This window comes from Ochotona princeps, chromosome 30 (genome assembly GCF_030435755.1).
Source record: "Ochotona princeps isolate mOchPri1 chromosome 30, mOchPri1.hap1, whole genome shotgun sequence".
NCBI classification, from domain to species: domain Eukaryota; kingdom Metazoa; phylum Chordata; class Mammalia; order Lagomorpha; family Ochotonidae; genus Ochotona; species Ochotona princeps.
Genome location: NC_080861.1, coordinates 12914620 through 12937708, shown reverse-complemented (window position 1 = coordinate 12937708; position 23089 = coordinate 12914620). Strand labels below are relative to the sequence as shown.

Genomic DNA, 23089 nt, shown 5'->3' with positions numbered 1-23089 from the left:
AAGTGCTGTTTCTAACCTACAGAATAATAGTTTCAGAATACAGAAAGAATAAGTTGAGACATTCGTCTCCTATATAAATGGTTGTACCTGCAGTTGTGTGGTGCAGTGAAGTTTATAAAGCCTAGACCATAAACTGTTGTCTGTGGTTCTCAAACCAGTCTTTGCGAAAGAATAGAGGAACTTGTTGTTTGGTAAATAATCCTTGGGACCAAGGCTAGGACCCAGTAATTCCATGACTCTGTCCCGTTTATGGAGAAACCTGGCGAAACATGTAATCATCATGTGTTAGTGTCAAACATTTTGATCAACCCGGTTAGCACTGCATGCGCGTCCTGTGAACGAAGCATGTTATCTAAACCTGCCAGCTAGCGGGCAGGCGGTGGGCAGGATCCTCCTCTCAGGAAGCTTCTCTGTTTTTATTTGTCTGTTTCCATTGTTAAGAAATCTCATTATGTCATGGCTGATTTTTTTTTTAAATAGTTTTGTGAGATAAGTAGGACAGGTGCTCCTTTTTTTTGTTTTTAATATTTTGTTTATTTGAAAGAATTATGGAGAAAGAGAGAGGAGGTGATTTTTTTTACCAGAAGTTACTTTTGTCGAGCTGGTAGTATTAAGTTTGGAAAGAACCCTAAAGGCAGTGCAAACTGTTGCTCTTATTTTACCCATTAGAAAGAAATTCCTATGATATTAAATGATTTATAGATTTAGTTATAGCAGATAAATTCACCCTAATTATTTTGATGTACCCCAGATTAAATGGTAGTAAATTGACTGTTGTAATTGCTTTGCTTTTCTCCCCTCCCTTCTCCTTGAATGCAGAGAATCCTAGCTGAATTTTTTTTAAGATTTATTTATTTTTATTGGAAAGACAGATATAGATAGATAGATAGAGAGAGAGCTTGCATCTTGTGGTTCACTTCCCAGGTGTCCACAATGACTAGAGCTGAGCCAACTCAAAGCCTGGAGCCAGGAGGTTCTTCCTGATCTCCCACATGGGGTGCAGGGTCCAAAGGCTTTAGGCCATCCTCCACCACATGCCCAGGTCTTAAGTGGGGAGTTGGATGGGAATTGGAGCAGCCAGGACACCAGCTGGCATCTATATGGGATACCAGCATTTGCAGGCAGATGATTAGCCAATTTAGCTGTTGTACGGATCTCCTGAACCATTCTCTGACACTGTGAGAACATGCCAAGGAAATTCCGGTTTAAATTTAGTACATAAAACCCTAAAGCTGTGTATAATTTCTCATCCCAAATGGCAGAAACTATTTTGTTGAAGTTTTTTTCTCTGTTTTTCGTCCTATGCATAGTTCTTTGACCGTATAAAGCTGTTTGGAATGCCTGCTAAGCATCAGCCTGACCTGATATACCTGCGTTACGTGCCTCTCTGGAAGGTGCACATCTTCACGGTGGTGCAGCTCACCTGCCTGATTCTCCTGTGGGTGATAAAGGCTTCGGCTGCTGCGGTCGTTTTCCCCATGATGGTAAGCCTTTTTTCCCCACCCCCAGTTTAGTTTCCGCTAATTAATTATATGTTTGTTGTGATGATTCTTTTGTTAATGTTAGTAACTGCCGTTGAGAAAATGCTCATGATAATCCATTGTGTCCCATCATCCGAAATCAGACAAGAAATATCTCATATACAGTAATTTGAAGATAAAAATGACAAGTTAACGACAGTATTTTCAGAGTTGAAAATGTGGATCAGTTGCTTCTAGCTATAAATACGAACCAGATGTTCATAACATCAAGTTACAGAGAAAGTTTCATCTTTTGGTTTTCCCCAGAAACGGCTGCTATTGCCAGGCCAAGCAGAAGGCAGAAGCCTGGAGCCTCGTTTTCCAGGTCTTGTATGTAGGGGGCTGAGGCCAAGTCCTTGGGCTCTCTTCTGCTGACCTGCGAGGGAGCTGGGCCAAAAGTGGAGCAGTACGGACTCAAACCAGCTCCGTGGGCTGGATGCCTGCACTGGCACCAAGGACACTGTTCCATATCTTTTTCAGATGTAGACCAATCCCGAGTTAGCGAGTTATGAAGAGTAGATGCCTTCAGTAAGAGTTAATCTGCTCAATTAAACCAGTGTGTGAAACTTGGTTAGGTACATGACCACAAGGAAAAATTAAAAATTCTCAGGTAATACCAAATAATCACGGCGAATTATACATAATAGAAGGTCACTAAGTTAAGCATATGAAACTAAACTCTGTTCTAAATAACTCTAGGATAGAAACGTGAGTTTAAAAAGTTATGAAAAGACAACTTTTAATACTGTCTGTCTGAAACTTTGAGCACATCTACAGTTGTGTTCTGAGGAGTACTAGTGTTCGTGTGTAAAGAGCATTGTGGCTCAGAGGCTAAGAATAGGTGACCTGTATTGCAAACAGAGACATGAGAAATACCAAAGATAAGGCTAAAGCAATACAAACCTAGGTTATTTGTATAATCCGGTGAGTAAGAGTAACTTTTCAGTGAAGACAGGGAATCCCAAGGGTAAAAGAAGGATAAATACATGAAGCTACTTCAGGAAGTTCGTAGATATATACATTATAAAAAATGATACATGGGATTTCCATGTTTTTCGCACCAGAATTGATTGTTTTCATGTTCTATGAACTTTTTGAAGTGCCCTTGTCTTTGACCATAGATAATGAAATGTTATTATGGGTTTAGAAAGTGTCATAAACGGAGTAAAAATCACATTGTAAACTGGGAGAAAATCCTTGTAAAAGCATAAGCACATAAAACATTTTTATCCAGGCCTCCCAGGCGTATGAATTCATAAACAGAATCAAAACCAGTGGAAGAATTGGAAGATGGCGAGGCACACAAACGGGTATCCTCCTAGCTATTCAGTCCTGGAAACCACACTCCCCATCTGCAGTTAGAGGCAGGCCGAGGACTCACTGTCTAGCCTAGGATAGCAGAGGTAAACCGAATGCCCCAAGCAGGCCTCGTAATGTTGTTGCTGCCAGGTTTGTTAAACATGTACTTAACGTTTGCGCCTCATTTCACTCTCAAGCTTGACTTGCCTGCTGCTTTTCTGCAGAATGCCTAAGGGATTCATTGAGGAGAGGTTAAGAAAGCCACCTGCTGTTTTCTAGCTTTATCACATTTTCCCCCCATTTTTGTGCATTTTATAAAGATAAAAAATATGGCTCAGTTGCTTTTTGAGATGAGATGGTGTATGAAATAATTTTTCTTCAACACATGGAATTTTTTTTCATTATTTATAATAATTTATAAAAAAAATAGCTTCTTGAAGGGTTGTCCTTGACATGCTGTGTTCCTTCATATCTGCTCCTCCACTTTCCTAAGGTTCTTGCATTGGTCTTTGTACGCAAGCTCATGGACCTGTGCTTTACAAAGCGAGAGCTCAGCTGGCTCGACGACCTCATGCCAGAGAGTAAGAAAAAGAAAGAAGATGACAAGAAAAAAGAGAAAGAGGTAAAAGAGAATTTGAGATTTATATTATCTCTTGTTTGTATTTTGTATAATAAGCAGCCACTATTAGAATCACTTTACTTGAATCGACTCCTTTCCCGTATCCTTGTAAGGACCCTGTACAATGTCGAAGCATATAGTCCCATTTTATATATGAAGAAACTGTGACAGTTTAGGTAACTTGTGGCAAGCAGGGATTTATTTATTTGAAAGGTAGAATTACGGGGTGGGGGGAGGGGGAGACAAAGCAGAAAATCTCTCCACTGGCTCACTCCCCAAATGGCCACAGCTGGAGCCAGGAGCTTCACCTGGGGAGGCATCCTATTACTTTCTCAGCTACGCTGGTAGGGAGCTGGACAGGAAGTGGAGTAACCTGGACTTGAACTGGCACTCTTGGCAGTCTTACAAGGTGCCAGTGCTGCCAGCAGCCGACTTAACGCTCTGTACCATAGCACCAGGTCCTGAAACTTTCATGTGCTGCTATTAGTTGATCTGTATGATGAGATTTAAGCATGAAAACTGTGTTCTAAATTGATAATTTAAAAAAAATTATTTTTATTGGGAAGAAATAGGCAGAAAGATCTTCCATTCGCTGTTTGACTTCCCAAATAGCCAATACGGGCAGAGCTGAGCTGATCCAAAGCCAGGAGCCAGGAGCATCTTCTGGTCTCCCAAGTGGGTGTAGGGTTCCAAGGATTTGGGTCATCTTCCTCTGCTTTCTCAGACCACATGCATGGAGCTTGGTGGCAAGTGGAGCAACCAGGTCGTGAACTGGTGCCCAATGGAGGTGGACAATTAGCCAATTGAGCCAGTGTGCCAACCCTGGTATTTAAAACTTTTTGTGCCAAAATAATATTCTGGTTTTTTCACAGATTCTTTGCAAGTCTGATTTATTTATAAATGTATGTGAGCTTTCAGTGATTATATGCAACATGTGATTCATTTACAAAATATTTAGGTTGTATTTCCCATCTAATACTGTTAAAAAGAACTTTTGATAACAAGTGCCCTCAAGTTCAGTGTTCCCAGGGAGCCCTGTCTGTGCTCAGCAAGGAATTTCCCTGCTTAGCAAGATCGCCGCAGCCCTGGAGCTGTTATCCTGGCATTCGGAATGGACAGGAGGCAAACTGGGCCCAGGTTATCCATCTTATTCTAAAGAGTTTTTCCACCATGTGTCCCACTGAGTTGTAAGACATGCTGTGTTACTTAGTGTAGTTTTGTTACTTAGTGTAGTATTGCTGAGATTAAAGAACGCGGACTTAACCTGTGTGGCTTTGTTTATATGACATAGTGATAAAGAGATACAAGATGGTATGGAGTTTGATCTCTTGTTATATACCTGGATTAACCGATCATCAGTCTTTCCATAGATAAATTGCTCTGTCAGCAGCATTGGAGATTTTATTTGCAGGAGTGAAAGTCGTCATTTAAAGTTAATCTTTGTAATTGGTTGTTTGATTTTAGGCTCCAAGTGTGTGTTCATAATTGTTAAGAGGATTTTCAGCCATGCAGATATGTTTAGACAACACAGGTGTCAACAATGTGGGTGTCTTAGTCCTTTACATTGTCTATTTTAACTTTTTCTCTTGGAAATACTCTGAGGAAAATAATTTCTTCGTGTGTGTCCTCCGCAGGAAGCGGAACGAATGCTGCAAGAGGAGGAAGATACTGTGCACCTCCCATTTGAAGGGGGAAGTCTCCTGCAGATCCCAGTGAAGGCCCTAAAGTACAGGTGAGATAGTGTTCTCTTGTAAAATTTGCCTGTTGTACATGCTAGGTGCATGAGTAGACCATATTATATATGCCTCTTTGAAATATTGACTTCTATTTTTAGAAAGGCATTAAAATCAAAAGTCTGGAGTATCAGCTGAAGAATATGCCCTTGGAGAAGGAGGTTCCTTTACTCCTCTCCCACCTGGGTTATAGGCAGGAATGAAGACACGATCAACCTCGGACCAAAACCTTAAGCTAATTTGCTTGCACAGTTGACAGCATTTCTTATCTTGCAATATCTCATATGTCTTAGGGAAGTTTAACAAACCTAACGCCTTGTAGTTTCTAAGTGGATATTGTTGTGTCTCTGCATGATTGTCCCTCAATTCTTGATGGACTTTGAACTAAATACCTGATATAGAGATCTTCAGGTTTCCAACTATGGCTTTGTTAATGTTTGTTTTATGTTTCTTAAATGAATCAATAGATTAACCTCATCAGTTATATCTAAGCAGGGTCTGGGGACTGACTTCCATGTCTTGCTTTATTCCTTTTTTATTGTTATACATGAGTACTTTTAAGTGGAGTCTGATAATTATAAAAATAAAGGATTTTTTGGGTTTTTTTTTTTAATTTCATGCAATAATGATGTGAGCTATAATTCATAAAGTTCTCCTCAAGATTTAAACATCATGAATGCCAGGATATGGCTCATCTAGTTGCTTGTTAGAGTTCTACATCTTAAATGTTTTCGGGTTACTTGCCTTGCAGAACAAATGAGACAGTACATGCCAGCATTGAGAAACCACAGGATCCTGTAAAATACGAAAACAACTTTATAATATGGGCAAGGTTTTACTTCTCACATTTTATTTGAGAGGATGAGGAGTAAAATACATCTTTTCTTCAAAAAGAAAAAAGGATTGTTAATTTCTCTAATGGATATTTAATTATCTAATTGATATGAGGCTATTTCATATCTAATTGATATGAGCTATTCGGAAGGTAGGAATTTTGTTAGGAGTCGCTCCCAGGAGTTCCCTGCAGTTGGCTGCCAAGTAGCAGGCTCTCGGGGTGAGCGGTTCTGAGCTTGTGAACTTGGGTAGATTCCTAGGGACATCTGAGTGACCATGTCCTCTTTCCCTGCGCCTTGAAACAAAGATCAGACTCAGGGCATGAACAAGGCTAATACTTTTAAAATGATTCTTAGTCATTCGTAACCTTTCTATTTATTGAAGCATTTTAATGAAATACAGAGCTCATATAAAAATATTATTTAACATGTCATTGTTAATTTTGTAACTTGATAATTGAATTTGTAGCTTGTTTGGATGAACTGTTGGCATTAAAAAGAAAAGGTTTATAAATGTGTTTCTGTTAATTTCATAATTTTGACATTTCTCGTGACTGACAACTTTGAGCCCAAATGAATTGTTTATAGATAGCGTTGTTATTGGATTTTGAGGTCTTTAATTTTGCAATGTGTTTGCGTCTTTTGTAATATATATGCAATATTCTGCTCTTTGAATTTTGAAAATGGCCCTGTGACGCTAAAAATGTGGATATCAAACACACACATTTATTGGGTGTTTTTGTCTTACCTGTTAGATTATTTTCAGAGCTTTGTTTTCCAATTTTGAAGTGTTACCTTAAAATTTTTTTTAATACTTCGTAAACTATGTAAGACAAAGGCAGTAAAAATTGTGGCTTTTTTTTTATTTGTTGAGACATGCTTGAGTCAGTATCGCTTTCTAACTGATGTGAAGCTGTGTTATGCTTTATAAGCATGTTAGTATATCCTCATGTTGTTTTGATCCTATACTGTCTGCCTGCAGCCAAGATGATCAGAAGGCGCCATAGTTATACCAACTGCTAAAATAGTGCTAGCCAAACCCCAAATTGCATTCTGAGGTTAAACCCCATCCGTAAATCCTAATTGAATTGGTCTCACGATTGGTTTTGATTGTAAAGATGTAGTCTTCTCTGAGGCCTCTGTAGCACACTCTAAAATTCTCATCTCTTGCTTGACCTGGATTTCAGTGCATGGCAAGGATTTTCTGAGTTTTAAGTTGATGGAAGCAAATAAACGCTAAGACAATACAAATGACGGTATGAGTGCTTTTGCCAGTGCTGAATACTAACCAGCAAGTGTGTTTGTTTCTCAGTCTTGATCCCTCAGTTGTTAACATATCAGATGAAATGGCCAAAACCGCACAGTGGAAGGCACTTTCCATGAACACTGAGAATGCCAAAGTAACCAGAGCTAACACGAGGTAGCTACAACTATTTATGCGTTTTCTAACTGTAGCTGATGTTCGTTTACTTACAGAGAGCTCTGCCGGGAACTGTTACAATTAACTTACCTAATTCATATTCTCCTTAACCAGCTTTCCCTTTTCTCTTACTGTTTTCTAGAATCAGGTGTACATGATGAATGGTTATTTGTTCTTCAGTTTACAGTTGCCTGTTTTTATTATAAATATATATAATATACATGTGTGTATTTTATGTATAAAATGTGTATATACACTTGTGTATGTGTATACATATATATGTGTATATTATATATAAAAGTGAATTTCCTAATGCCATTGTATGAATCAAAGCCATAAAAATGCCTTTTTAGAGATTGTATGAATAGTATAATTGAACGGTACCTCAGTAATGCTGTCTGATCCAAAGAAATAGAAAAACACTGTTTTCCCGTTTACGTTGTTTTGATTTTAGCACATCTTTTCCTTAGATGAGACAAATGTTTTGTCCAGAAGACTTTAGGGAGACGTTTAAGCCTTTGACATCCATTCAGAAATCCTATAGTGGTTATGTCATATTTTGCTGTTGCTGTTAAGGCCTATACTGGGAATTCTGTCCTAATAAGACGTAGTAACTTGGGTCTCAGAGCTCTCTGGCGGAATCAACGATCCTGCGCCAGGGCCTTGGTACTTCACACTCAGCAGACACTTGTTTGTGCCAAACCCTGGTTTGAGTGTTACTGTATTCTGGCCTTTTCCAGCTGAGGCAGACACACAGTCATTTCTTTGTAATTTGCCATCCAATTTGAGCAAAATAATTGAGAAATTTTTTCTCATTCTTCCACTGCCCCCCACTCTTTTTTTACATCATTTTGCTGCCTAGCCTCTGTCACTGTATGGTTTTGTTTTCTGTAATCATTCTGTAAGTTCTGGTTTTCTGAGTGAGGCTACTTCCTCTCTCCCCTCCTACCTTTAGTCCAAAACAGTTTTATAGTTATTTTTTTTCATTTTCCCATCACTCTGTGCAGGCACCATTTCACTATGAATCTTCTTGCTCTTGTCAGTACCCTTGGCACATGTTGGTAGTATATTTGTGATAAAAATGCCCATCTTAAGGGAATGTTAACGTGTTTTAGGCTTTTGCCTTTTGTATTTGTTTTTTGTCTCTGTGTTCAAGACCACACGGGGAGAATATTTTGCTACAGCTTACATCAGAAACGTTTGGGGAGGACTTTGCCTTCGTTATTTGTGGAGAAAGCAGCAAGCCGTAGTACATTTTTACATCTTGGTTTTTTTTTAGACCTTGGGCATTCATGTGCTAAAATTAAGTCCTTGTGCATGGAATCACTGTAGTTGGTACTAACTTGACAAAATAGTATGGGTTTGTTGATCTTGTGTTTTTAGATCAGAGTTGGTAAGAGAAATCTTGTAAAACAACAAATAAACAAAAAACAAGAAAAAAATTTTTGTGAATTTGGTGAGTTTTAGAAAAAAATTGGTTGATATTTATATTAACAAAGCTTGTGTGTTGATACATTTATCAGTGAAATAAATGTTAGTGACTATAAATATTTTCATATATGAAATAAAGCTAATAAACATTGATACTGACAAATTTTGAGGAGCCCGTTTTCAGCTTCAGAAAAACATGAGTTTCAATCACAGTTGTTTTTTAAAAACTAAGTATGTTTCGTATTTTCCAGTTTATTTAACTGATGGGACAAGAAGGCAATAGAATGTTAATATAGTAAGTTTTTAGTATTAGTAGTTATCTTAAAAGGCTCGTTGTAGACCATTATTAAAATCTAGCCTTTGCTCATTTAAAAATGACTCATTCTCATTCTTTTGTTTTAAATAGCCCTGAAAAACCCATGAGTGTGAAAATAAATTTGGAAGATGAACCGGCAAAGAAATACATGGATGCTGAAACTTCATTATAGAATTGAACTCAGAGGAATTACATAGAGACATTCATATATATGTGTATATATATATAAAATGTGTGCGTGTCATGTCACTATATATAATGATGTTTTATGTCATGCTGTTGTTGCATGACTGCTGGGTTCTTTGAAGTAGTGTCTGCAGTTTGTTAGGAGCACCATGGAGACTGTATATAAAGGAATAGTCTCCTAGAAGTGAGGTACATGGCTCTTATCATTCAAATATTTATTCTGTTGGAAGAAAATGGTTTTTTTTGTTGTTCTGCTATAGAAAGATGGGGGAGATGCATTCAGTCTATTTTCCTTAAGTCTCCGCTCATCAATGGTAATTCTGAGCATCCTTTAGTGATATATGCTGTGTCCATGTATTTATAATTTGTTTCCTATATACTCACAAAGATGAAATAGTTTATGGTAGCGCTTTATGGGAATAGCAGGGAGTCTTTATGTGGGGGAAATGACAATAAGGCTTCTGTGTGTGTGTGTGTGAGAGAGAGAGACAGCACGCGTGGGCACGTTCCTGTTAGTGCAGCTGTCCACCCTGTTTCACAGCTAATGGCAGGTTGTTGGCCATAGGAGTGAACGTGGAACAATGCAGATGTTCTAGATAGGAGCCTTAGTTTTCAGCCTTTATGTTGTGGAAAAATGTTGTAGATCTTCAAGCTTCAACATCCACGTTTCCATTTTGACAGGCAAATAAAATTACAGTTGATTTTATAGTTTAACATCCATGCCAGGCATAATTTTAGGAGCTACAAAAATGCCAATTTGTAAGTCTTGTTACTTTTGGAGAAAACCCCGTTGAGTCCCTAAGCTATTTTTAGAGCCCCTGTTCCCACTCAGTTTTCTGCGTTAACTCTCTTTTACTTAAAATGGGTTAGTTTGGATCAGGTTCAAGTGCTGTGTTACTTCCTAACATAAATAGTGTAATTAAAAGAATGAGGCCTCAGAATTCTCTCATGGGTTTATAATCAGTATTACTTTTTATTAAGAAATGTCTTTTCCCTGTTTGTTATTTCTATTGTATAGGTTATTTAATGAGTTGTTACTTACAACTTCATTTTAAACTACTATTTAATTTAATTGATATGCTTACATGACATAAACATTTGAAAGGGTAACAAGTTTATAATGAGTTGTCTGTACCTATTTGGTGCTCACTTGTGTTTGTTATCTAAAAGCAGTTGACAGATTTTACATCTTTGATATAAAGTACTGCCATATTTGTATTCACAAAGGAAATTGGACTTTTTATGTATAGCTCAAATTGATGACGTTTTTTTCTGTTTTGTGGTAGGATTTGTAATTTTTAGTTTTCCTGAGATGTTTTTATCTTCTAGCAAATATTTTTAGGCATCTTTGATGTAAACCTAGCTCCTCATGAAGTAAGTCATAAGCCTGTAGGATCGGATGAATGGGGTTGTGAAACTGATTTGCCAAGAGAATAAATTAGAAAATCAAGACAAGGATTGAGAAGCCTCAGAAATAATGAAAATGGTGACACGAATATCAGTATCCACATATCAATGAGATTCCAAATATCCCCTTTAATCATTTCTAATATAAATGCAAAGCCATGAAGACTTGATCTTACAGAGGACAGATCATGAGGCATGCCAAAAGCTGGTATTTACGCAGTTCCTAACTAGCATTAAGTAATGTAGTTTCCCCATCTGTGACCATGTGGTTCGATTCTGGTTAGAAGAACTGACTGCGCTTCTTGCTCAGGTGAGCTGTTGGCAATGTAGTTGCTTTCCTCAGGACAGCATGGCCGGGATTACTTGGTACCACCTGAGAAGGGAGTTAGGCTCTGGGCAACTGATGGAGAATTTCCCATGGTGCTTCTTGGTGATGAGCTTCCACTGAAGTGATTGCTTTTTATTCATAGCAGCAGAATGATTTTCCGAGTTCCCAGTGTTTGCTGCTATTTTTTAAGTCCCCCTTCCCTCCGATGTTTCTGAACAAGAGGATTTCCTCACCTCATTTCCTTGTGCTTGGGTTAACCATTGTACTTGTTTTACAAGGAAATGATTTTAAAGCATAAACTGAAAACTACCTGGGATTGTAAGTGTTTTCTCTGATTTTATTTAATCATGTATCACAATTAAAAGTGCCAGAAAAACCATGACTTGCAAACTACTTTGCACTCAAAACATTTTTCTGTATTCCCTGATCATTGAGCATTTCTGCTTCCTTTTGACTACTTGACTTGGAAAGTGATCTGTTAATGACTACTCCATTGGAGAGCGAAGGGAACTCATCTTGCTTTAGATATTTCTTCCACTATTTTTGGAGAAACATCAGTCATGGAGAGCATGCATTGCAAGACAGTGAAAGGTTTTTAAATGTTGCCTTAACTGGGTGTGTATGAGCAGTAGTAATTGCTACGTACTGATTTACCTCATGGTGCAAAATAATTAAACCTGTACAGATTCCATTTGCAAAAATAAATTCCCATAAACAGCCCTGCACTTTCTTAGCTGCCTTGATTTCCAGAATGGAGCTTAGTGCTACTGAATCCCCTGGCCACAGGGCCGCCTCAGGATATTCTCCACCCTGTTTTATTTATTTATAGATGTCTGTTTACAAAGACTATAATAAATCCTGGTGTAGGTCATCTGAAATTTACTTTCTTCTCAGTGCTGTTTCAATCTAACATAGTAGCTTTTGAGAAACAATGAACCAACTTTGTTACAGAAAGGGATGATTCTGTAGATTCTTTAATTATATGACATGCTCTCTAAGTGAAGCACACGATCTTTCTAAGCCGTGTGTGTGTGTGTGTGTGTGTGAGAGTGAGCGAGAGAGTGTCTCCAATGTTAAAAATCTGTTAGCGTTGTTTTTAAAAAGCTGTAGTGTCCTAAGGTTCGTATTTGCCAAGTCTTCTGTAAACTGTTTTAGACAAAAAATCTGATGTGCTAATGGATGCATTTTTTAAAGCAGATTTGTCATTCAAAAATAACTGTTTTCTCTTTCCTAGATACATGAGTTTCCACGTGAAAATAAAAAGCTTTTCATTTTTTTTTTCCTTTCACAAAGGCAGGTTCGAAATTCTGTGAAAAGCAAAATGATGTCTGAGCCTGAGGTGTAACACGCACATCCGGTCACGCCAATGCTCAGACTGTGGATGTGTGAGCCATTGGTGTCACTCAACAATGTCTGTGTTAAACAGCTTCAGTCTTTTATGTAGGTCACATCATGGTTATGGTATACTGTGCAAATACGTGAGTCGTCTTCTGGTTTATTCCAACAGCTATTTATTTTTTAGAAAGTAAATTATAAAGACTTTAAGGACACTTAAAGTTTAGTGTTCAAATTGCAAAATTTGGGGAATTTTAATGTAAAGTCCATTTTCTGACTTGAAAAAGTAAAGTAAGAGTTGATTGTAAGTAAATAGTTAGAATCATCTACACATCATTTTAAGAAAATAATTAGCACATATTGAGTTCTATGTTTGACTTGATTTTTTTAACCCCAGTTTTGTTTTTAATCATATTTTTGCACATGGTTGATTTTTGTGTTGTGGCTTTTATTTGTTTTTATTACTCAAGGCTTTTGTTCTTGGGTTTTTTTCTCTTTTTTTTTTGGCAGGGGGGAGATTATTTTCCAGTGTTTACTGTGTTTAAATAAACAAATGAATTTGAATGTTCATTTATATGATATTTGATACCTTGGTGTAATTTCACAGTACAATTCCAATTTTTATGGCTTTTATAATATTTTCTTTTATAGTAAAATCCAAAGTAAATTAAACATTGAAATTGTAAAACCGATGTTTCATTTTTATGAAATACAGGTCTCTACCAAGTCTATAATGTGAATGATCCTGCCTTTCAAATTTGTTTCATATTTGTTAAAAGAAAACTATTTTTTTGGAGATGTTATTGAAGTTGAAAGAGCAATAAAAGTCTACGTAATTATTTGTTGGCTATTGTCTTTTTTTTTTTTAATCTTCCTCAGCTGGGAGTGGGTAGAGAGGAGGGACTGAGTGATTTCTGCTTCCTGCTTTCTAAAAATCCATGCACTTTAGAGTCAGAAAAAAGAGGGAATAGTGAAGATGAAGCAAATGTGTGTACAAGGTCGAGATCTGCAGGTGAAAGTTAAATATTATGGAAGTTGATCCATTTTTATCCTATGTTAAAGACATACGTGTTCACGGTTTTTTATCTTGATTTGTATGATAGTACTCTCAGGCTCAAGACTTGTCCTTTGTTGTTTAAGCTGATATCGTTACGGATATTTTTTCTTGATAGCAAAAATAACGGGTCTCAGTTTATTTTACGTGTAGCCTGTGTGGCACACTACCGTGTTTTGTGTTCTAAAAAGCTTATGACATCTCAGTTAGATGAACTTTGCAAGTCAGTTGTGGAGTGGTGCTTGAAAATTTCATTTGATAGTTTTGCTTAATTGTGTATAATACATCTGTATAAAACCTTGGCTTTGTGCACAATTAGGCAGTTTGAGTATCTGCTGTTTTCACGGTTGAACTTTGCATTCCTATCTGTATTTTTTAGTGAAATTCATTTCCGTTATTTAGAAACCTTCACTGCACTCCTTCAAGACCCATTCTGTAGTCTCAGTTTACAACTAACTGTATATAGCCTTCTGCTTTTTTCAGTCAAGGTCATTTTCACTCCTTCACTTTAAGTGTGTTTGTGTATAATTAAATATCTTTTTCTTAACCTATACGATTTGTTTAGAGGAAGTGTACAAATTTGAGGAAATGGATTTGTCCTCTTGTCCATTCTAAATAGGTTTCAGTGCATATTGAACATTTTTTTAAAATGCTGCAGTTGGACAGGATAGCTTTTCGTTAAGATGATTCACTTATTTTTAAGGCAGAGTGACGAGGAAACAACGGTTGCCTTTCATCCATTGGTTCACTCAGAATGCCTGAAATAACCAGGACTAGGCCAAGCTGGAGCCAGGAGCTTGGAATTCCATCCACATCTCTCAAGTGAGAGGGCACCCTCCGCCTGCCAGGCAGGCACCTTAGCAAAAACCGTCTGCAGTGTGGAACAGTCAGGATTCACTCCGTATGGGCTGTGTGTCCCAACCGGTGACTTCACCCGCTGGAACACAGTGCCTGCAGTGCTTGCCCAAATTGTGGTACCTCTTGAAATACATGGTCCACAGTAGAGGAAGAGTATTAGCAAACCAAAGAAAGGGGAGGTGAGGGTTATGATATGTTTGCTGCATAAGCTGTAAACGTGGAATAAGCCTGAGCACCCCAGGTCTTCACCACACCACAGAACACAGTGAGGACCCGGGGGTGTACTTACAGAAGTCTTCATTTTTCTGAGGAGTAGAAAAGATGGGTTATGTTGTCAGCATTCTCAAAGCAGATGTTCATTGGTGTCTTTTCTACTCTACTGCTTAATATTAGAATATGTGTCTGGAATATTTGAGTCTTGCTACCAGCATCAGTCTTCCTATCCCTGTCACCTTGTGTTTTGATCACAATCTATTCCCTAAGGCTGGATCCTCTGATATCAAGTATTGTTAATCCACTAGGCCTACTGATTCAGAGCAAAGGGAGCTGGGGAAAGGTTCACTGTGTTCATTTGAAATGTTTTGTTCGATTTAAATAACCGGTGTTGACACCAGCAGGCATTTGGCGTTCTGTTAAGTTTGAACTGAATAGGGCCCTACCCTAGACTAGAAGAAATTGTGCAGGAGTGGGACTGTGGTCAAGGTGGTCTAGCAGCTCCCACCCACCTGCAGGTTCTACGCTGATCCCATCACTTCCAGTTCCGGCTATTTAGGAAACTTTGTGCCTGTGTTTCTGTTTGAAGTCTAAACCAGGATGAAAAACATCACTTGATGTGAAGGGTAAGTGAAACAATAAGGGGGGATTTTATAACAGCCCAACGCGTAATTAAACATTGAATAAGTTTGTTCTTCTCTATGGTCTTTAAAGCTCCAGAATATCAAATATCTTCTTTATCTTGGGCAAGTCAGGAGTTGTTTTTGTTTGTTTGACACTTCCCAGCCTGGAAGGCTAAGTGACTTGCCCAAGGCCATGAGCTCCAGCTAGTGAAAGGCTAAAATACAAACTTCTCACTTTTCACCTTGGTATTCTCATTTGTTGTATAGAAGATACTTGTTGCATTCCTTTTTAGATGTCATGTTTGCCTTGAAAGGAAATTGATTTGCTGTTAGTCCACCAGTTATTGAGACAACATGCCAGCGTGAGGCTGCTCTTCCATCGTATTTTATTTCAGGTGCAAAAGACACGGTAGCCCTGAGGCACGGTGCTGCTACATCACAGCCATAGGCACCATCCTGCAGCCTTGGGGCTGCACCCAGAGCGTTCTCTGGTTGCTACAGTAACCCTGGCAGCGTCACCCGTCGCCGCGGCACTGGGCACTTAGCAGCATGGCTGCACCCGATTGGCTAAGGCGCCCCAGCGGGACGAAGCAAGGAGTGTGCGCATTGGCTCAGTCAGCGCCGGTTGATGGCCCGAAAGAGGATTTGCTTCAAAAACCAACGGTGCCGCTGGCCTCGGTGCCCCTGAGGTTGAGGGGACCGAGAGTGAGCTGAGGGAAAGGTGGGGGCTGGTCGAGATTCGAGCGGACCCTTGGTCCTGAGTAGCAGTAACGAGGATGACAAGGACGATTTGGAGATTGTTCTGAGAGAGGGACAGTCCCTCCGGCGCGGTGAGTGAGGCGGGAGCCTGGACTCCGCCTGCCGGCGCGCGGGGAGAGGCCGCCGGGTCCCTGCGGAGCGGCCCCAAGCCTCGGGAGCCGGGAGCAGGGGCTGTCATGGGTCGCTGAGTCGCTGTCTCCTCACGCAGCCGCGTCCGTCAGACAGCTGAGTGGCGGGAAAGTGTGGTCCGCGAGGTTTGCGGGCACTGCCGGTCCGGTTAGTCAGAGCTCTAGTGTCTCCAGAACCTGGGCAGACGCCTCCGTGTTGGCCCTGTCTTCCTGTGAGTGCTGCCTTTGCTCGCCTGCCTTTCTGCCGTGACCCTAATGAGCATCACTGCTGATGGCTGCAAAGCCTCCAGCTCAGAGACCACACTATAGCATCCTATTGCCAGTGCCGGCCACACATGTACAACCCTAAACGCCATCTTCTCCTGGTCCCAGCAGGCTCGCTGTCCTTGGAGTCCTGACTTGCTAGCATCACTGGGTCAGTTAGCCAAAACCACATGCCAACCCCTTCCCGGTATCTTCCTCAGGTACTAAGCTTGTACAATTTTCACACATGCTGAATCAATCCCGTCATCACCAGCTCCATTCCTAATATCTCCTGGTTACATTCAAAACCGGTTTGGCTTTCCAGATTCTAGCCTAGGCCCGTCTAAATTGTTTTCCTCACCATTGTTGGAGAGATTTTTTTTTTTTTTGAAAAGCCTGTATAGTTTCCTCTTCTGCTTAAAGTCCTGCGAATATCCCCCCCCCCCCCGTTTCCTTACTCTAGTATTTAGACGTACTAACAGCAATTCTGTCTGCTCTCAGAAGAGAACGCCACATTCGCTCCCATGTGTGATTGTGTCACCATTGATTGTTGCCTTCCCAACAGTCCAGGCATGTGGCAGGTATTCGGCAGATGCTTAGAAAAAAAATTTTTAATTTTTATTTGAAAGGCAGATTTACAGAGAGAGATCTTCTAATCGCTAGTTCATGCCCCACATTGCCCCGCTGCTGAAAGCCAAACGCATCTGAAATCAGGAGCCCAGAGCTTCCTTGGGGTCTCCTGTGTGGGTGCAGGGACCCATGGGCTCGAGGCCACCCTTCACTGCTTTTCCAGGTCACTAGCAGGGCGCTGGACCAGAAGTAAGGCAGCAAGTACCGACCAAGTGAAGCAGTGCCCACACGGGACGCTGGTAGTGCACCTAGAGGCTTAATCTACGATGCCGGGGCACTGGTGTCTGACAAATACTAGTTAAGTGAATTAATCTCTTAAAATTAGGAAGCTCTTGTTCTTCTTCAGCTGCCTATTCCGAAAAAGCTGAAAATAATTTCTGACCAATGAAGCGTTTGTATATAAAAGCTGTTAGATTTGCAGGTTTTACTTTAATAACAAGATTCCCGTTGGCTGGAAACGGTATTTCAATGGTCAGTTCGTACTCCCTGCCATCTTCATTATGATGGTAACAATTGTTCTATGCTGTAAATTTAAAACGATAGACATCAGGAGAGAGTAGCGGGGCTGAGAAGAGCCACGCTGTGGAGTCATGAGAAGTGTGGCCCAAGACAGCTTCTTAATCTGTAGAATGAACTGATAGTATCATCTACCTCGTGGGACTGTTGTGAAGTATTTCTGTGTCTATACAATGCCAAGCGTTTGATGCTTAACACAGAGTTCATTTTCACATGTGTAAAAACAACCACATTGAAGATAGTGAATTTTCCGTCACCAGTTTATAAAAATGTCAAAGTCTTTGATTCAGATAAGTGCAATTTCTAGCACACCATCCTGTCATTGTACCCCTTGATCATGAACTTCAAAAAAAGTATATTTGAGTTAGACAAGGAGAGGACAGAGAGATGATATTCCAAAGACTGGTCCACTCCCCCGATAGCTGCAGTGGTCAGATCTGGGTCAGTCTAGGGCCAGAAGCCAGGAGCTTCTTCCACGTCTCCCATGTGGGTACAGGGGGCAAGGACCTGAGCCATCCTTCACTGCTTTCCCAGGCAGGCTGGCAGGGAGCTGGGTTGGAAGTAAAGCCACAGGGATTTGAACTGGCGTCTGTATGGGGGTGCCAGTGGCACAAGTGGAGGCTTGGCAGCAGCCCTCGTGAACTAGCAGCAGCTCTGACACAAGGGAGAATGTCACTGATTCAGTAGATATTCACTGACGCTCTGATAGGTGTAGGTTTCCATGCCAGGTTAGGATGAGTGGAAAGCACAACACGTAAAATCTTTAGGATATAAAACAAGGTCCTAGATTGTTTCTGCTACCTGAACAACTCGTGTTTTGAGGCCAAATCTAGGGTGAACTGAATTGGGCACTTGGACAGGCAGAGAAGAGCTGGGGTTCCTGCAGGCACCTGAGCACACAGCACGGAGCAGGGCAAAGGTGCTGTTTAGAACAGTCCTCGGGGCAGTAAAACGGAGTGTGTAGGACATAGACTCTGGAGCCAGCTTGCTTGAATTCAGATCCTACCTCTCCCATGCTAAATATATATAATCTTTCAAATCACTTAAATTTTTTTTTGCATGTTTTTCCTCACCTGAGAATGGGGTGATTTGGACAAATTTTTAGAATAGCAGTGGATATGTAGGAAGTGCCATGAATAAATGTGTGTTAGATAAGACACACACACACACAAAAGAAGGGGTGGATGGGGAAATAGGAAGTGTTAACTTGAGAACAGGGTTTAAGATTTTAATTTGAGAATGAGTCTTAAGTTTTTCAGAGAACAAGTCTTCCCGATTTGGAAAGTATGCTTGAAACACGTAATTATTCTGGGCTGGCAAGATGGCTCAGCAGCTAATCCTCACCTTGCAAGCACTGGGATCACTTTTGGCGTAGGTTTGTGTCCCAGCTGCTCCACTTCCCGTCCAGCTCCCACCTTGTGGCATGGGAAGGCAGTAGAGGATTGCTCAGAGCCTTGGGAACCTGCACCCACAATGGTCAAAGCTAAGCCGATCTGAAGCTAGGAGCCAGGAACTTCCTCCAGGTCTCCCACATAGGTTAAGGACCCCAAAGCTTTGAGCCATCCACTACTGCTTTCTTGGGCCACAAGCAAAGGGCTGGATGGGAAGTGGAGCAGCTGGGATATGAACTGGCACCCTTATGGGACCTAGTGGCTAAAGTCCTCGCCCTGAATGCACTGGGATCCCATAAGGGCACTGATTCTAATCCCGGCAGCTCCACTTCCCATCCAGCTCCCTGCTTGTGGCCTGGGAAAGCAGTCAAGGACGGCCCAAAGCCTTGCGATCCTGCACCTGTGTGGGAGACCTGGAGGAGGTTCCTGGCTCCTGGCTTTGGATTGGCACAGCATCAGCTGTTGCGGTCACTTGGGGAGTGAATCATCGGACGGAGGATCTTCCTCTTTGTCTCTCCTCCTCTCTGTATTTCAGCCTTTCCAGTAAAAATAAATAAATCTTAAAAAAAATTAACTTTCCAGTAAAAATAAATCTTTGAAAATGTGTAATAAATATTGGGGGTAAACAATCTTTCTGCTCTGCTCACCGATCCCACATACAGGCCAGTGCTGTAGCATAGCAGACAAAGCCTCTACGGGCGCCAGTTCTAGTTCTGGGTGCTCCACTTCCAATTCAGCTCCCTGCTAATGTGCTTGTAAAAGCAGCAGAGAATGACCCAGGTGCTTGGGATCCTGCATCCATTTGAGAGACCCACAGGAAGCCCCTGGCTCCTGGCTTCCAAAAGGCTCAGCTCCAGCTGCTAAGGCCATCTGGGGAGTGAATCAGCAGATGGGAGCTCTCTCTCCATTTCTCTCTTCTTCTGTATACATGTCTTTCTAATAAAAATAAGTAAGTCTTTAAAAACAAAAAATGTGAGAAGCAGTGGAAGTTAGAGGGAAGGTATCTGGAGCAAGGATGAGAGGAGAGAACCAATATACTGTCAGGTAAAGTCTTGGGTTTTTGATCGCCAAGTACTTATTTAAATATAAAATCAATATGACTTAAAGTATAAACAATTTGCACATGAAAGGTGCCAAGTCAGTTGACTCAAGAACAAGGCCAGGATATTTGCCCGCTGCTGCCACTGGAGGTTCTGTGCCAACTGTGTCTTTGTTTCCTTCCATCTGATGATATGAAAAGCCACCACCTACGTATTTCACATGAGCACACCAGGTGAATGAATGGATATCTGCGAACACCCCCGGGTCCAGGAGGTGAAGTTATGCAAACTCCAACTCCTATTGTGTATTTCCCTTTGCCCTGGACTTACGGCCAGTGTCAACAAGATTTCACTTGGGTATCTATGCTAGGATTTCCCACTAAGATTTAGATCCTGCAGCTGAGTTCCACCGCAGCTTAAGATGTTGTGTGGTCTGGGGCATATTTTCTCTTGCTGGACATTAATTTTTTCTTACCTGGCAAATGAAGGGAGCTGCTATGTGAGGAGTTTGTCTTGTTTTGTACTGTTATGATTTTGAGTCCATTTGGCATGGTGAGCTGTCTCAGGCTTGACTTGAACTGCACGGCCCTCTGCCATCGCCGTCCGCCGTTGCTCATTCATTAATTATGTTCCTGACACTGCTTATTCTTTTTTTTTTTAAAGATTTATTTCTTGTTATTAGAAAGATGGATTTACAGAGGGAAAAGTAGATAGAAAGAGAAAGATCTTCTGTCCACTGGTTCACTCCCCAAATGGCCTCAACGGCAGGAGCTGAGTCAAACAGAAGCCAGGAGCCAGAAACTTCTGCTGTATGTCACATGCCGGCCCAGGTTCCCAAGGCTCTGACCCATCCTCTACTGCTTTCCTAGGCCCTAAGCATGGAGTTGGGTTGGAAGTGCAGCAGCTGGGACATGAACCCTTGCCTATATGGGAGGCTGGCACTTGCAGGATTAATCAGTTGAACCATCACACCAGCCACTACCACTGCCTATTCTATACAGTTCTTTCTTGTAATAACTGCCTCTCTTCTCACTCCACACACATTTCCTACTGAAGAAAAACAGGAATATAAAGGATAAAATTAAAACTACTGTATACATTAGCTGAGAGCTGGGCAGGAAGTAGAGTGACGACTCAAACCTAGGTGTCTGGATGTTGGATGTGGATTTGATGTGGATAGCCCAAGCAGGACCTTTTTCTGGTGCATCACAGCGTCCACCCTCCAATCGTAAATAAAATGGAATATTTACTAAGATACAGTCAAGTGAATGCTAGGGAAAAAAAGCTTCATCCCATGATTCATATGACTTTCTGCATCATATTTACCAATAATTGGGCCATTTAAAGATCTTTGAGTAGGAGCCAGAGTGGTGGTGTTGTGAATTAATCCTATACCTGTAGTGCTGGCATCCAATATGGGCTCTGGTGGTGTTCCAGCTGTTCTACTTCCAATCTCACTCCCTGCTTATGGCCTGGGAAAGTAGTGGAGGATGGCCCAAGTCCTTAAGCTCTTGCACCCCCGTGGGAGATGGGATTTCTTGGTTTTAGATCAGCTCACTTCTGTTCCTTGTAACCATTTGGGGAGTGAACCAGCGGATGGGAGATCTCTCTCTTCCTCTTTCACTTTTTCTCTGTTTCTCTTTTTCTCTCTCTGTAAATCTATCAAGTAAAAATAAGTCTTTATATATATATATATATATATATATGGAGAAAGAGACAGAGAAGCTCAGGCAACCATGGAATGAAAAAAGACTTCCAGATAGAGGATCTGAAATCTACAGCACACATGCACACTATGTTATAATTAATGGGTTTACACTGCATACTTTAGGTTGATTACAATCAGTCCGGTGCTTTACCATACTGGGATTTCTTTCTATCTGTCATATGTATTTGCCCTGTAGCCACCAAGAGATTGGGCAAATGAGCTGTGTGTCTCCAGGGACTGTTTTAGCATTAACCTAATTTTCAAATGGCCATGGGAGGTAGGGATTACTGTTGAGAATTCTTAAAAGTTAAAAAAAAAATTAAAAATAGCAGGGTGTCGGGCCCAGCAGCGTGGCCTAGTGGCTAAGGTCCTCGCCTTGAACGCCCCGGGATCCCATATGGGCGCCGGTTCTAATCCCGGCAGCTCCACTTCCCGTCCAGCTCCCTGCTTGTGGCCTGGGAAGGCAGTCGAGGACGGCCAAAGGCTTTGGGACCCTGCACCCATGTGGGAGACCCGGAAGAGTTTCCTAGTTCCCGGCTTCGGATTGGCATGCACCGGCTGATGCGGCTCACTTGGGGAGTGAATCATCGGACAGAAGATCTTCCTCTCTGTCTCTCCTCCTTTCTGTATATCTGACTTTGTAATAAAAACAAATAAATCTTTTAAAAAAAAAATAGCAGGGTGTCAGAACTGGGCCTGTGTCAGCACTAGATCAGGACTATTAACACCAAACCCATTGGTTCTATCATGAGATTTCCAAAGCTCTTTCCTCTTCCATCTGAGATGGTATCTAGTCTCACAACTGTGGTGTACAGACTAAGATCCTGGAAGTTGTCCTTCACAAAGTAGCATGCATTTGATTTTTAAAAAAAGATTTATTGGTTTTTATTGGAAAGTCAGATATACACAGAGAAGGAAAGACAGAGAAGATCTTCCATCTGCTGATTTACTCCTCAAATGACTGCAACCGTCAGAGCTGACCTGATCTGAAGCCTGGACCTTCTGGGTCTCCCACATGGGCACAGAGTTCCAAGGCTTTGGGCCATCCCAGGCTACAAGCAGGGAGCAAGATGGGAAGTGGGGCAGCTAGGACATGAACTGACACCCATATGGGATCCTGGTGCATACAAGGTGAGGGCTTTAGCCACTAGCTTACTGTGTTGAGTCCACATTTGATTTTTATATATAACGTCTTACTACTGCGCACATGCATTCATATTAAAAAATGATGCCAAAATATAACTCCAGTTTTTCTGTTATGGAAGAAACATCCATGTCAGCATACGTGTTTGTGTGGCAAGTGTTGCTGTATGCTCTATGGCCTCATTTGCAAAATGAGTGTTACAGCATCCCCAGTTTCGGTCTTTATTTTTTTAACATGGGAGCACTTTTCTCAATGGAACTGTGCCCCAAGCCCCACCCTGCTCCCTGGGTAGCAGCTCCCATATGGGCACTGATTCTAATCCCAGCAGCTCCACTTCCCATCCAGCTCCCTGCTT

At 41.0% G+C, this 23089-nt stretch overlaps 2 protein-coding genes across 3 annotated transcripts in view; both read left to right on the top strand.

The window, feature by feature from the left end:
• SLC4A7 (solute carrier family 4 member 7) overlaps positions 1-13266 on the top strand; it is a 78286-nt gene extending 65020 nt beyond the window's left edge. Inside the window, exons 21-26 of the mRNA XM_058657183.1 lie at positions 1311-1484; positions 3313-3441; positions 5073-5170; positions 7317-7424; positions 9262-9830; positions 12114-13266. Coding sequence (XP_058513166.1) covers positions 1311-1484; positions 3313-3441; positions 5073-5170; positions 7317-7424; positions 9262-9343 — 591 coding nt within the window. The 3' untranslated portion in view covers positions 9344-9830; positions 12114-13266. The remainder of the gene's footprint in view (positions 1-1310; positions 1485-3312; positions 3442-5072; positions 5171-7316; positions 7425-9261; positions 9831-12113) is intronic.
• A 2522-nt stretch (positions 13267-15788) lies between these two features.
• NEK10 (NIMA related kinase 10) overlaps positions 15789-23089 on the top strand; it is a 155935-nt gene continuing 148634 nt past the window's right edge. For both annotated transcript variants that reach the window (XM_058657180.1, XM_058657179.1), the window contains exon 1: positions 15789-16005. The gene's annotated coding sequence lies outside the window, so the exon portion shown is untranslated. The remainder of the gene's footprint in view (positions 16006-23089) is intronic.